This window comes from Canis aureus, chromosome 12 (genome assembly GCF_053574225.1).
Source record: "Canis aureus isolate CA01 chromosome 12, VMU_Caureus_v.1.0, whole genome shotgun sequence".
Taxonomy (NCBI): domain Eukaryota; kingdom Metazoa; phylum Chordata; class Mammalia; order Carnivora; family Canidae; genus Canis; species Canis aureus.
Window position 1 is genome coordinate 20,543,350 of NC_135622.1, and position 15,287 is coordinate 20,558,636.

Here is a 15,287-nt window from a genome sequence, read left to right on the forward strand (position 1 = left end):
TTTTATAGAGTTCAACATTGGAAGTAATGGGAGATTGATTATGTAGGACTAGAAATGACCATGAAGCACTGACTTGATGGACGACTAGAATCCTAACCTCCTGTGCTTGGGGATGAATTATTGTGTGACTGCTGTCTTTAAGGCCATGCTTTCCAAGTGTCACTTCTTCAGATGTAAGAATGAAATATCATTTTGTAAAATTAGGAGTGTTAATAAACACAATAAGTAAAAATCACAAAACAAAATATTATACAAGTCAAATAAGCAAAATGAAGATAGGTGAGATAAAAAGAAATTAGTCTCATTTAAAAAGAAAAAGATAAAGTAAGAAATGTAGGCCTGCAATTGTTAAATGAACTAAAATGACAATGTAAGATGGAAATAAAAGATCAAAAGGATAAAAAGATTAATGGAGCTTTAAGAATACAAACAAGAGACTTACATATTTAAAATGTAAAATCTCAGTGGATTAAAAGAAGTCAGAATACTAGGAAAAAGCATAAAATCCTCTCGAAGGAGCGCACCTTTGTCGCAAGGGGGAGGCCGGAAGCCTTGGCCTTGCTCTTTCTTTGGCGCCGGCCAGTTACCCACTTAAAATACTCTGACCAGGGAGGAGAGTATGGATCCAGAATGCTGGTTTGCCCTTCTGGCCAGTAGAGGGCAGCCGCACAGAGAGGTGAGGACAGGCTGCGCTGATGCAGGAAAGAGGCTCTTGGCTGGTCTGAAATGACCCTGAAGTGTACTAGCCAAGACACCTGCCTAGGTGTTTCTTAAGTCATTCCCAAATCGTGTGGAAGCATATATTCCTCTGTCTCCCCACTTTGACATTTATCCTCTATATTTCTTGACCAGGTTTCAGTTCCAGGACTTTGCTTTTCCTTGTTTTGTTTTGTTTTTACTTTTAATGTTAGCAACTGTAAATACAGTGTGTTTTTCAGCCCTTGAGCCCCTGGCTTCATTTGGCTGTGCATGCACGCCTATTATTTTTTAAAGCTTGTTTGAGATATGGCCAGTTGTTTGAACACACATATACACAAATAACCCAAACTCCCTCCCCATATATACACTCATCCTCCTCCACCCATTACACATAACCTGGACACACATAGGCCACACACACACACACACACACACACACACATGCACAGAGACACATGCAGACATGTGTGCACTGCCCTTTACCTTTATGCCTTTTCTTTTCTGAAAGGCACTCAGGTCCTGAGTGGCTTCTCCCCACCAGCCTTTCACATCCATCATCACAATGCTTCCCATCTCCACCACAGATAGAGATGAGAATATTGTAAATTTATTGTTTCTTTCCGAGGGAGACTTTTAAAAAGTTTTTCCCCTGTAATCTATAAATAATGAAAAATTCCATTAGAAATGCAATGAACAGTGTAACTTTTATGCAGAGTTTTTCAAGCTCAATGTTTCAGAGCATTCGCTTTCATGACAGCCTAGAGCCATGGCAGGTAGGAAGATCACTCAGCTGACATTGCCACATTTCCTAAAGTGTGTTCTTGGGTTCTCATAGGTAATGCATGTGTTTTAAAGGGAACTCTCTCTTTGCTCGAATAGATTTGAGGAATGCTACTGTAAACTGACTCCTTCAATGCAGAACTCTCCTAAAGCATTTCCTGTGGTAATTTGCTTTGGGCCATGCAGTATTTCCAAAACATATTGGCCAGGGAAACTTATTTTTTTCATCAAAACATTACATCTCTAAGCTCAGTGTTCCGTGGAAAATAATTTAGGAGGTGATGTTCTAATGACAGTAGTACATTTTCTTCTGTTCTGTAAAGAAACTGTTTTACAATTGCCCTTATTGAAGAGTTCAAATTTACCTCAGTATATTTCCATCAAATTGACACTTCTTTGTATTTTTAGAACAAGGTATAATAAAAAAAAAAATCTATGCTAAAGCCAATATATGATTCTGAAGAGTCTCCTGAAAACTCAAAGCAGAACGAATGATTCTCGTTATGTTTTATTATGTGAATCTGAGTTTCTGTAAAAGAGTTCTTTGGAAAGCAGTCATCTTTGTAAAGGAAAATAGTTTAATTATATTTTGATCGGGAGTTTCTTTAATTAGAGTATCAGTACTTAGTGCATGTTACATGATAAGATGATCATAAACAAATCAACCAGCAGCAGTGGAAAGAGAGTGAGAAAGAGAATTCAAAGGGATCCCCAGCTCTGGTACAGACAGCCAGTGTGGCAGGAACACCAGTGTTCTCCTCTCAGCCTTCCTTTGTGAATTTTCCATGTAATGATAGATGCTGCAAAGCCATCCACTGTACTGAGGCCTCTTCATGTTTTTTTTGACACTGTTTGGAGGATTACTAGTGCATAAGGCACAGGGTCTGAGTCATACTCTTCTGAGTGAAGTAACAAATCATCCTCTAAGATCTATGCAAAAATGTGAGGTTGGTTTCTATGTCAAAACTTGACACAGAAAAGCTTTCTCTTCTGTGTTTCCATAACCTCATGCATCTGCCCTCTCAACTGAAGAGGGAGCTTTGACCAATGAGTAATTTCCTAGGAAATCCAAGATTCCAGTGGACCTCAGACCTGGTCTATGTTTAGTGTATGCTTCTTTCTTTCTAAGTTCCCTCCTGTTTGCACTCATTCCTCAGAACCTCATAGCCCTTGTGCTGATAGGATCTCTGCTATGGAGATATGTGCATTAAAACAGGGGAATCAGAGTCAGAGTCACAGAAGCTTTGAGCACAATTCTCAGCAACTACATTAGGATGTTTTGGAGGGTTGGACCCTCATCTGATGATGCCCAGATCCTCATACAGACTGATTTGTCTCTTGAAATCGGGATGCTTGTTTCTGTATCTAGACATCCCCACCTACATGCGTCCAGGCTCCTCAGACTTAGCAGGGGCAAAGTGAAGCTTAAGTTCTCTGCAACACCTTCGTTTAAGGAGACATCTCTATTTTGCCCCTAATCTAGGCTCCTTCATAACTAATCTCTTTATCATGATACTTTCAGTTAATTGTGACAAGTCTCACATACCCAACACAATGAATCCTTTTCTAGAACACTATCTTTTTTTATGTAAAATATATCCGTTTCTAGTGGGAGGTAACCTGTACAGTATATATCTGCTGGTTGCTACTCATCAAGGTTTCAAGAGGCATCCTGCCAAGGGACTCTCCACTTCTCATGAAGTAGATATAACGTGTACACTGGTGAGCGCTGATGCATCCTTCAGTTGTTGATTACAAATCATGTTCTTGCTCTGGGGCTCTAAAAATGTCCCATAATCCTTCAGAGTGGTACACTGAAATACTTGTACGTTCCTTGAAGCCTACCAATGTAAAAAGAAAAAAGCAAAAAAAAAAAAAAAAAAAAAAAAAGCTGGTGTCACAGTCTCATTGGAAAGCCCTTTGGTTGAGACAACCTTTTGCAAGAACACAGCCTTGGAACGAGCCGCGCTGTTCTTCACCCTGAAGATTAGATTCAGGGGAGAACATCTTAGGGACAGTCGCTCCTTGGTCAAGGCCACTTGGGCACTTGTCTAGGCCGCCAGGCAGCCGCTCCTCCATGCAGAGCCTGCTTTAGAGAACAGGGCGCAAAGGCAGTCGTGTCTTCTCTCCTAATTCTTTCATGCTGCCGCTTTCAGAATAAGATAATCCTGGACCCCATGACGTTCAGCGAGGCCCGCTTCCGGCCGTCGCTGGAGGAGAGGCTGGAGAGCATCATCAGCGGGGCGGCGCTCATGGCCGACTCGTCCTGCACCCGCGACGACCGGCGCGAGAGGATCGTGGCCGAGTGCAACGCCGTGCGCCAGGCGCTGCAGGACCTGCTCAGCGAGTACATGAACAACGTAAGTCCTGGGGCTCTGGGGCTCTGGGGCTCGGGCTGCCCGGCCTGGGCGAAGCCTCCTGGCTTGGAGGAGGCCGTGCGTTGCAGGGAGAGAGGACAGGCGTTCCCCGGAGAGACGGAGAACCGCTCTGCGGGCCTGGGCCGTGCGCTGGCCCCGAATGCCTTGCTGGCCTGGAAGAGAGCCGGGCGACCCACTGGCTAGGGTGACGTTGGCCGCTGGCTTGCATGATTCCATGGTCATTTGGATGGCTGGCCTTAGATTGAGCGTAAGATTGCAGTGGGTTGCAAGTGGACGGTGGATGGAAAGGAGGATGTAATGAAGTCATCCTAGGAAGAGCCCTGTTCCAAGCCAAGGATGGCTCTAAGATGCTAATCTTCACCCTTAAAAGGCATTCGTAAGCATAACAGGTTTTCAAATGTTTGTACAGGCTCAGTCGAAACTGTTGCAACGGCGGTGCAACTTGGAGTACGTGTTGATTCATTGTGCAGTTGGAAGTTCTTATGAGAATTAACCTCCAGGTTTATTAGTGGCATCTAGTGATAGTGCAGCACAGACAATAGCTGTCCTGCCCTACAGTTACGAAGTGTGACAGTTGTTAACATACCTGAAAACTACTCAAAGAAGTTGAAATCCATATTCTTTGTTTTGAAAGGCACTGAATTATGTTTGTATTGATTTGCTACCCTCATTCAGCTGAACTGATGTTTGTGGTGCCCCGTGCTTGCAACCATGAATGATCTGGAGTTTCTCCTGTCCTGGACTCCTGGGTTTGAGAGAATTCGGCATAAAGTGGTAAAATGTAGGTAAAGTGAGGTCTTGACACCACATGTTGAAGGAGTGCTCTGTGTAGTGGTCAAGTAGGGAGCAGGACACTGAAAAATCTGCGCACGACTTTTGAACCCCATGCTGGGTCCTTTTAGAACACCATAAGGCAAACTGAGAGGCAATGCAGCCAACCCATGTCCACCCTCCAACCGAGTTCTTCTTATGCCACCACCTCCCCTAACACCTCCCCCACCCCCCCACTCCTGCCTCAGCCCCAGCCCGGAATGACATGCAGTCCACTGGTCAAGCTGGGAGTCAGCATTGACAGGAACAGTGCTGCCCCCTCCAGACTCTTCAGAGACCTTTGGTCTAGAAAACAAAAAGATTTTAGAGTGCTCTACAAACGGAAAACCAAGAATTTGTCTCTTTTATGTCAACCCTCAGATCCTTTGATTTTTGGGAGATTTTCCCATTGTTAGCACACCAAGAATAAGATGTGGCTGTCTCACATGGTATCCAGCTGCTTATGGGGATTTCTCCACAGGACACTGGCTGGCTAATACTTTGTGTGATTTTGGTCTATGGGTGCTGTGCTGGGTAAAGCTAGAAATGTTGACTCCTATTGTCTCTCACGCTGAGTAAATCTTCTGAATAGCAGATTTAACAACAACAACAACAAAAATGCTTGCAACATCTGGGATTCTGTGTGTTTGTTGTTTTTAACAGAATAGCAACAGGCTACTTACTTGTATGTGGAATTTGGTTTTATATTAAGGCATGCTGGTATTCCTATCAATGAAGAATTATTGCCAACGGAGGAAGTAGAACCAGCAGAGATGACAGTGATGGTTAAGATGTCAATATAAATATTTCAGAAAAAAAAGTATGTTCCCATGAATGGTAATCACAGAACATGATTAAACAAGAGTTGATAGAGATCTGACATATAATTTTCAGTTTGGTATCTACAGTCCTGTCAAGCAGAAGTTTTTCCTTTCACTGTAAACTCATATGGATCAGCAGAGCTGATGGGTTTTTGTATTTTATTGACTCTCTGTGCTTATTTTTCTGTTCACAACCTTGTGATACAGGAATGTTTTGTATTTTGTATTATAAAAACTTGGTTTCTACTTTGATATGGTTACAGATAATACATAGGTGGGCTTAGTGCTTAAATTTCAAGTGCAGATTCTATTCACTTTGAACTGTCAGGATCAAAGGCTTAAAATAAAACACCTCCTATTGACTTTTATGTAAACTGTATAACTTCACTCTTCTTTGGTGATTTCAAGGTAAAATTGGATGCAGCTCCATCATCTCTGTCCAGCGCACTCATTCCTACTGTCAAAATATCAATTGATGTTTATTTTGGTATAGCATATATTAGTATAAAACCCACATACACATCTATGCCTTGACTGACAAGTCTGTTGTATTGCACAGCAACCAATAAATTGGTTGGTTGTGCCTACGATGTTTGTTATATTTCTTTTTAAATTTTGTAAGCTCTGGGAGTAAATGTATTATCAAATTATCACTCTGCATGTTTTCATCTTAATAAGCTAAGCAGTTGTAGGACAAAGAATTTATTAGATTGAGAAGAAAAGATTTAAAAATAGGCATAACTGATACTTTGATACTTCTGGATTCTAAATATTTCCTTATCTTTCCCTGATGAAGATTTGATTTATAAAGCTCACTTATAAGTAGAGCTGTCCTAAAAACATATAAATGCCAAGTGGTATCCACTGCAGGGGAATGGAGATTGGGAAGAAGAGCTGTATACAAAGTGATTAGGAAAAGGTGTCTGCAAGGGCCACGAGCTGTAGGTTGGCCATATGAGTTACACTGAGCTCAGTAGGTTATCCGTTCTGAGTTAGGTATTTCCACAAAAGTATTTACAGATCAATGTGTGTGTAACAAAAATTGGACACTTCCAAGAAACTGGTATGAGAAAAAAGGGCTGGGTGAACAGATGCATGTGGCAGAAGTGATCACGTTATGGCAGTGGTAGAAAAGAAAAGCCTTGGGTGGCCTTGCTTTTTAAAATTGATGACGTAAGCCCAAGTGAGAAGATTCTTTAAAAAAAAAAAAAACCTTTAAATAGACAATCACTATTGTACGTATGTGAAGACTAATAATGGGTAGAGAGAGACTCTTTCTAAAGGCTCTGTGGCCTTTGGATGAGTGCCATCAGGGTGGCGCTTGGAGTGTTATGCCGTGTACTATAAATAGTTCCAAATTATAATGAAGACATAAACTTTTCTCTGTAACTTACAATTTTAGGGCAGTTTTTAGGGCAATTTTAGGGCAGTTTTTCCCCCTGTGGCAGTAAAACTTTTTTCATCAAAAACAAAAAACAAAACAAAACAAAAAGCCTTAAAAGTGACCCCGTGACAGGCAACAATTAAATATGGTATTTTATTGATAAGGATTTTATGATAGATTTGAATTTAGAATATTCATTCAATAAATATGTATTGTGTGCCTGACCATTTTATGCCAGGCACTGTTCTAGGCTTCTTGGATGTAGAAGGGAACAAAATAGATAAAATTCTGTTCTGATGGCAATTCCACTCTATTTGGGGGCAACAATAATTTGAGCAAGGGTTATCTCAGATGATGACTTGTGACATAGGGAAATATAAATCCTAGGAGACAGGGAGCATGGGGTGCAGCTGTAAGTAAGGATGGCCTGCAAAGGGTTCATTGAGAAAATACTTTTGGCTAAAGACCTTTTGGAGATGAGGGAACAAAGAACACATAAGGTGGAAGGAGCAGGGAGGTTCAGCCCCTGGCTGTGTGTGGGTCCCCAGGTCTCAGAAGCCTTCATGGGAAGGCAATCAAGGCTGATGGGAGTGAATGGGGGCCAGCAGGAGACAGAGTCTGCAAGGGTACAAGGCATTGGACTACCCAGGGCCTTGTGCAGTGTTGTGTGGAATATGTCTTTCACTTTAATGCAATGGAGGATTCTTGGAGAGTGTTGGGAAGAAAGTGCTGTGACTAAGCTCCCCAGATAGGCCATGGGAGTACAAGGGGTAAAAAAAAAAGTAGGGAGACAGGAGAGGGGGCACTGAAATAATTCGTGAAAGGATGGTGACTTGGCTCAAGTGGTAGCAGTAGAAGTGAAGTACTCAAATTCTAACTGTATTTTAAACAAAATTGGCTTATAATGTAGCTGGTGAGAAGGATGTATCTGTGTCATGAACACAAAATGCATAGCAATCAGTGTGAATGGCGGTTAAAGTGGTAACAGCTCCCTCTGTGGTATCTTCAGTTGGTATCTTCAACTGGCTTTGCAGCATGGAAAATTGTGATTTACTCAAATGTGACAATTTGTAAAAAAAAAAAAAAAAAAAAAAAACCTCACTTTGCAGTGCCGGGATACTCTGCTAGACAGATTGCATGTGAAAAGGGAGTTAAATAGAAAAATTTTGTTTCAAAGCTATATCATCAAAAATACCTAACTATGGTTCTCATTCTTATAAATATAAAAGACCAGAAAAATATAAAACTCTAAGTACTAAACCTAAGTGCAGAACAATAACAAGATGTGTTAAGCCATTATTTCTTTGTGCACAATTTGCTGTTAGGCCTTGATGGGAATGTGTGATAATCAGGTATGCCTGGACCTTGTGCGTTGTGGTGCTATGCAGTCTGGTTCAGTTTTACATAAATAGGCAGTCTGTGTTGCTCTAAATTGTTTTTTTTTTTTTTTTTTTTTTTTTAGATTAATGCAGAACTACCAATTTTTAAGACCATCATACAAAGTTTAACAGAGAATCAGGTGTCATAAATTAATGACTTGCTGGTCTCTGTTGTGTTAAAATGTGGCTGGTCTTTTTTATCCTATTCTTGTAAGTAGCTAAAAAATACTTATATTTTTACAAAATGTTTGAATCCAACATTTTTCAAACCTCTTGAAGCACCTAAGTGGATTCCTGGGGACATTTTGTAAACCACTAATGTGATGCACATGTTAAAAGCACAGGAGGACAAATTAATGTAGGAGAATATATACATATTACAAGTGCCTGATGGATCCAGTTTATGAAAGTTGAGGTCTGAAATGCTGTCTTAAAAGGTTTCAGTTGTAGGTCCTCTACTGTGCCAAGGCTCCAGAATACACCACTATATTAGTAACACATGAAGTGATATCCAGAGCAGAGGGGACTCTGAACATAGTGAGCTTGCTATTTTGCTTTCTAATGGTGCAAGAGAAATGTATGTTCATCATAGATGAAGAATAAGAAGTGGGCAGCCCCGGTGGGTCAGTGGTTTGGTGCTGCCTTCGGCCCGGGCCTGATCCTGAAGACCTGGGATCAAGTCCCGCGTCAGGCTCCCTGCATGGAGCCTGCTTCTCCCTCTGCCTGTGTCTCTGCCTCTCTCTGTGTGTCTCTCATGAATAAATAAATAAAATCTTAAAAAAAAAAAAGAATAAGAAAAATTATTCATACACCTCTAAAGATAATCATTGTTAGCAAATTTGTATATGTCGTTCTAATGTTTTTAAACTTAGTGATACATTTGTACACAGAAACACACAAGCATGTTATACCTTGAGTTTTAAAAAATAAATTCATTGTATATGGCATTTTGTAACCTATTTTCTTAATATATTGTGAATATGTTACCATATCAATAAACATCCTCTAACCTTAGGTGTACTGGCTGCTTAGCTTTTTATTATGTAAACTTGTAATGATTCATTGAGAACCAATTCATTTTGAGAGTATTTTTTAAAGAAGAGTGCTGGGAAAGGTAAGGAGGGAAGCGTTTTCATGCTGGCAGTATAGAGTTTTGTTTTAGACCCAAAGAATGACGGAGGAAACAGTGAGAAAGTAGGGAGACACAGCTTTACAGTTTATGTGCTTTAAAGGGATCCCTGAGAATTTTGTGCAGTGAAACTTTTGTATGTGAAGACATTTTAAATGCCTCTGAGGTTCTATTTTAAATGATCATAGGTGTATTTTTTCTGTATTTTATTGATTTTTCTTTATAAATTTGATTTTTCATTTATCAGAGTTTCCCTAAGTTGGCTATATATAAGGTACTGCACAGAGGGGTTGAGCACAACCAGTGGACAAATTCAACAGTTGGATTTGATCAAGGGTCCCAGAGAAGGTCCTGAGAGCTTCTAAAGGGAGTGCCATCAGAAGGATAACTTTATCATGCTGCCAAATTTCTCCCAGATAGGAAGATGGAAGAAAGACTGAGTAGCTGTTACCACTTAATAAGGCTAATTGTTAATGAAACATAAAAACTGGGACTCCTGGATGGCTTAGTGGTTGAGCATCTGCCTTTGGCTCAGGTTGTGATCCCGGGTCCTGGGATCAAGTCCCGCATTGCGCTCCCCGTTCTTCTTCTCCCTCTGCCTGTCTGTGCCTCTCTCTGCCTCTCATGAATAAATAAATACGTAACATTCTTTAAAAAACCATAAATATTGTTTCCAGTAGCATCTAAGCCTTCTTGTTTCTCTCTTTTCAGTTATTATGTAGAAGAAGGGATGAAACTCACAAAAGTCAGTTTGCTTGATTACAGGTGTTTCTCCCAAAATGTTTGGCGTAGAATAGAAAGTAGTGTTTGAAAATACTTGTGGGCCTGTTTAGATTCTGTGTTGCCCATACTTCCCCATCAAAGGCCTCCATTTTAAGAGGAAATTTAGATCTGTCTTAATAGGAATGGGAATGGGATGCCTTCGGTGAGAAGATTTTCCTTGTCTTCTCCTTATTTGCACATTTTCTTCTTTTTATACTCTGTGCCTTCAAATGTGCTAAATGCTCTCATCTCTATGAATTTTGACCTTCAAATTCATCTGTGCAATTATGCTTCTTATATAAAACTTTTGCTCCCTGAAGAGATAATTCTTAAATTCCTTTTTTAGTTGTATTCCCTGCCCAGACATTGAAAAAGTACAATTAGGTTACCAAACCCCTTTTCTGAGATCTAAAACTGTCTTTTGAATCTACTCTTCCTAAGAAACATGGTTGGGAAGAGAAGTCTTTTGGATAGTGCATTAGGCTTCATCTTTGAATTACATTGCAACCCCATTTGTCTGCATTGTCAGACAGTTTGCTGTGTGACTCCCAGAGGTACCCTAGGACTTATATAGAGTAACACATTTTTTTTTTCCTTTTCTTTTTTTACTAAATTCCTTTTCTAATGGTGTTCACCTGAGTTTGCTGCACTGGAATCTCAAAAGCCAAGGGAGTGTTAAGGAGGGGTGTGCTGGGCAGCACTGGCTCAGACACCAGTGGTGGGACATATTCCCCGGGGGGAATAATGAAGGTGAGAGAAATTTTGCCATGATCAGGTGTCCCACAGAGCACAAGTGTACTGAGTGGCTCTGGGAGGAGATCAAGACTGCAGGTGGTTGGTTAGCAGAGCACAGGTATGGGTAACATCTAGTCCTTGTGGGAATGTGGCAGGTCTCCTTGGTCCTAAAGGATCTAAAGTATGGAGCAATTATGCTGGTAGGGGAGTTAGGCCCTTTGAAAAGTACATCATGTTGTATGCATCTTTGCTGTTACTTATTATTAGTTCATGATGTACAATTAAATGATTTACAGGATCCCAAGACAGATGGGTCTGACTAGATTTGTTTCCTTTGGATTGTCAGATTCAGTTCTTAATGCAATATTACATGCCATTTCTTGGCCAGGAAAGGTCCTTCCTATATGAAACTCTCCCCTGCGTCCCAGTATGGGTAGTTTAGCAGACTTCATAAGCCTTGCTTTGTAACCATCTATATACCCAATTTCAAATCCCAGTTTTGTCTTTGTATATATGACATGAATTTAGGCTAGGTAGATAGACTCTGAGCTTCCACTTTGTTAGCTATTGGGTAGGTAATAGAATATACCTATGGGAATATTCAGAGATAGATTAACAGAGTGACAGCCAGAACATTCAATGTCAAAGGAAAGTCATGTTTGTTTCTATTTCCCCCCTCCTTTTTTTTTTTTTTTTGAATATTTTATTTATTTATTTGGCAGAGAGAGAGAGAGAGAGAGCATAAGCAGGGGGAATGGCAGAGGGAGAGGGAAAGCAGGCTCCTGGCTGAGCAGGGAGCCTGACATGGGGCTAGATCCCAGGACCCTGGGATCATGACTTGAGCCAAAGACAGACTCTTAACCTACTAAGCCACCCAGGCGCCCTTCTCCCAAGTGTTATTTCCCTATTTTATTAATCTCAAATAAAAACTCTTTTCTTTAAAATTCATTGAGGGCTTTTTTGGAGATAAGAAGTGTAATAGATAAAGCATCACTGGGTGTGTCTGGATGGGGACTGACAGGCCTGGAATATGTCTGGCTGTGTGGCCCTATTTAAGGGAATACTATGGACAGCACTGTTGCCAGGGCTCAGAAACAAATGGCAGTCCTTATGAAATGGGCTGATTTTTAGAGACCTTGGAGAAAAGCGACTAGGATTGGCAGTCCTGGGGAATCCACAGGGTAAACAATAGGAAGGCCAAGCCTCTGAGTTGTAAGAAAGTAGATGCAGTGCAGTTTGTCTGAGTTAGTAGATGAGGCACCTGCCTTTTCCTGGTCCTGCAGGCTTTGAAGAGAGAAAGACCAGGGTTCTCCCTTGAACATGGGGATATCTCTAGTTCCTAGGGATCAGGGAGATGGACTAAAATTCCCAGAGTGTAAACACGAGAAAATTAGTGGTACCTTGTACAAATATGGCCCTCTCCCTAAGCTCTAAATTATGATTCTGTGATTCTTGGGATTTAGAGTTAGAATTTGGACTAGTGGTTAGAGGTAAGGAGTTTTTGTTAGTGTTTTCATGGAACCTTGATTTGCTTGAAAGGGTTCAAAAGAGTCACCCAGGACATAAATTTTGGAAGCTTGACTGATACCCTGGGAAACTGAGGGATCTGCTTAGGGTGTTCACTTCTACTGAGAGCTCCTAAAAGTTGACTGCTATCCAACAATAAACTTATTTTTTTTTAAGATTGATTTATTTATTTATTTATTTATTTATTTATTTATTTATTTATGATAGAGAGAGAGAGAAAGAGGCAGAGACACAGGAGGAGGGAGAAGCAGGCTCCATGCTGGGAGCCTGACATGGGACTCGATCCCGGGACTCCAGGATTGCGCCCTGGGCCAAAGGCAGGCGCTAAACCGCTGAGCCACCCAGGTATCCCCCAACAATAAACTTATTATCTAGTATTAAGATATACTCAGTCAGCAAAGGTGAGGCCCACTGCCTGGCAATCTCTTCAGTAGGAAGAATTTGGGAAAACAGTTTCCCTTGTCATCTAAATGGGGTTCCTAGTATTGGTTCTTTAATAATGAGTTAAGTCTGAGCAGCGAAAGTCACAACAACTCTAGAGCTCAATGTTGACTTCTCTATAGAGGAAAAGAGGTACTAAGCAATCCCAACTAATCAATCAGTCTCTCTCTCTCTTTCCCCACTCTCCCTTAACATCTGTCATTTTTCCTTGCCTCTTTTTCTTTCCTTCTATCACCTGTAGAATTTTTTTAACTTTTTTTTTTTTTTTTTTTAATTTATGATAGTCACAGAGACAGAGAGGAGAGAGAGGCAGAGACCCAGGCAGAGGGAGAAGCAGGCTCCATGCAGGGAGCCCGACGTGGGATTCGATCCCGGGTCTCCAGGATCGCACCCTGGGCCAAAGGCAGGTGCTAAACCGCTGCGCCACCCAGGGATCCCTAACTTTCTTTTTAATGCATAAATGGACTCACGGGAATGTAAGGGAATTATTCAGAGGCATTAAATGGCAAGAAACAATAAACTAGAGACAGGCCTGCATATTCCTTCTAGTCTAGACTTGGGTCTTCAATGAGACAGTGTGTAAAGACAGGAGACAAAAATCTATGACCCAGCTGGAGAGCCAGATTCGGGATAAAACCTGTAAAATTCAGTATAAAGCCTGGATTCTCAGATGAGGACACTATGAGTCCATGATCAAAGAACAGAAAACTTCCCTACAGAGCGAAACAATGGAAATGGATGCTGTCTTGGTCTTTGAGGAGCATTGTTAAAAACAAACAAAAAAACCCCAAAACTTTTCATACCAGCAAGAATTTATAACCACAGTCTCAACATCACTCAGTTTTGGGGTCAGAATCTATATTCTAGGGTGACATAAAGTTTATCCGAAATTTCATTTAAAGGGATTCTGGGTGGTGGGTTGCCAGGTACCTGGCAGAAGCAAATACCAACTCTTTCTAGAGGAACACACTTTAAACCCGAGCCTCAAAGAATTTCTACAGATAAATTACAGGGAGTAGAAGCTGAGATTCCAGAATCTCTAAAAATAAAATGAAACAAGCTGTCATGAATGAGAGCTGGCAAAAACACCAATTATAGATCACACCTTCAAGGGCTAAAGATGGTCAATTAAGAGATACAAATTATAAACTGTCTCTAAAGAAATTGAAGAGAGTATCCAACATGTGATGAAGGAACAAGAGACTGTCAAATTGGATGGAAGTCTTAGGAGGCAGGACTGGGAGTTGTATGGTAGAGGAACATGGGCTTACTTGAAGGGGTGGGATGGGAGGGCCCTGGTTGCCACAAGCCTAGGATAATGGGAAGGAAGAGATAGGGTTATTCAAAGTATCTAGAGCAGTGGTGGCAGTAGCCTCTTGAGCAAAGGAGCTGGTTATCTCTTCTAGCAACCCTTTGGTTGGATATCAGACACATTATTCACCATGGACTTCTATAAGGAACAGAAAAGGTCAAATCACAAAGGAAAAAATTATCAAATGAAACAGGAAATGAAAATAGAAACTGCCTTAACAGCAAAATTAAGTCCCATACTTAAAATTCTAGCTAGATCCTCTCTTTATCAAACACATCCCTCTACAGAGTCCTTGAAAGTTGGTTCTGAATCACACAAGGTCAATCAATAGGATGAGGAAGAGCAAGTAATGTTATGAGGCAGTAAGGGGCTATCTTTGATTTAGTCAATGAGCAGAGACTGTTGACAGAGTTGACTCCTGAGTCATCAGATTTGGCCATCTTAGTTAAGACAGCCTGGACAGCAAAATCCATCAATTGATCTTCTTGGGAAAGCCTTTCTGGTATTTCAAGGAAGATCTCTCAAAACTGTCAGGGAAAGCAGCAGGCTGTACTCTACCACCAAACCCATGAACCTGGATAAACTTTTCCTTTGTGTTTTCAGAAGATATGGGGAACCCATAACCCTGGATTTCTTGTTCCTGGATGGGTTGTTCCAAAGATAAGCTCACAAGGGCCTCTTTTCTTGGATCTAAGACTGCCTGATCTAAGCCCATCTTAAAAAGCTTCTCTTGATTCATTCAGGAAATTGTTACACTCTGAGAACTGAGTGTTTCACTGGTGGTGATGCCTCCCTCTTTATCAAACATACCAGATTCTTTGCTGCTTCAGTGACTTTGCACTTAGCATCCTTCTGACTGGAACATTCTTTCTCAAACTTCTAATGGATGACTCTGTGTTTCGACTTGAATATGTTGCTCTTAATCACAGTGGTGTATTTCTGTCAGAGGACCTGCTAGCCCACAAAACTACAGAATCTCTTTGTGTTATTACTGTCTGCTCCTCCACTGGATTTGAAGCTCCCATGAGAGGAATGCTGTCTTGTTCACAATCCCCAGGATCTAGAGTGTCTAGTCTGGAAAAGTAAATATTTTTGAAATGAATAAATAAATTCTCTTTCATCCCCCTCTA

General features: G+C 40.9%; 1 protein-coding gene across 7 annotated transcripts in view; it reads left to right on the forward strand.

The window, feature by feature from the left end:
* CTNNA2 (catenin alpha 2) overlaps positions 1 to 15,287 on the forward strand; it is a 1,080,823-nt gene that overhangs the window by 371,129 nt on the left and 694,407 nt on the right. For all 7 annotated transcript variants that reach the window (XM_077843060.1, XM_077843058.1, XM_077843061.1 and 4 more), the window contains one exon: positions 3,636 to 3,839. In XM_077843060.1, the coding sequence (XP_077699186.1) occupies positions 3,636 to 3,839 (204 nt within the window). The remainder of the gene's footprint in view (positions 1 to 3,635; positions 3,840 to 15,287) is intronic.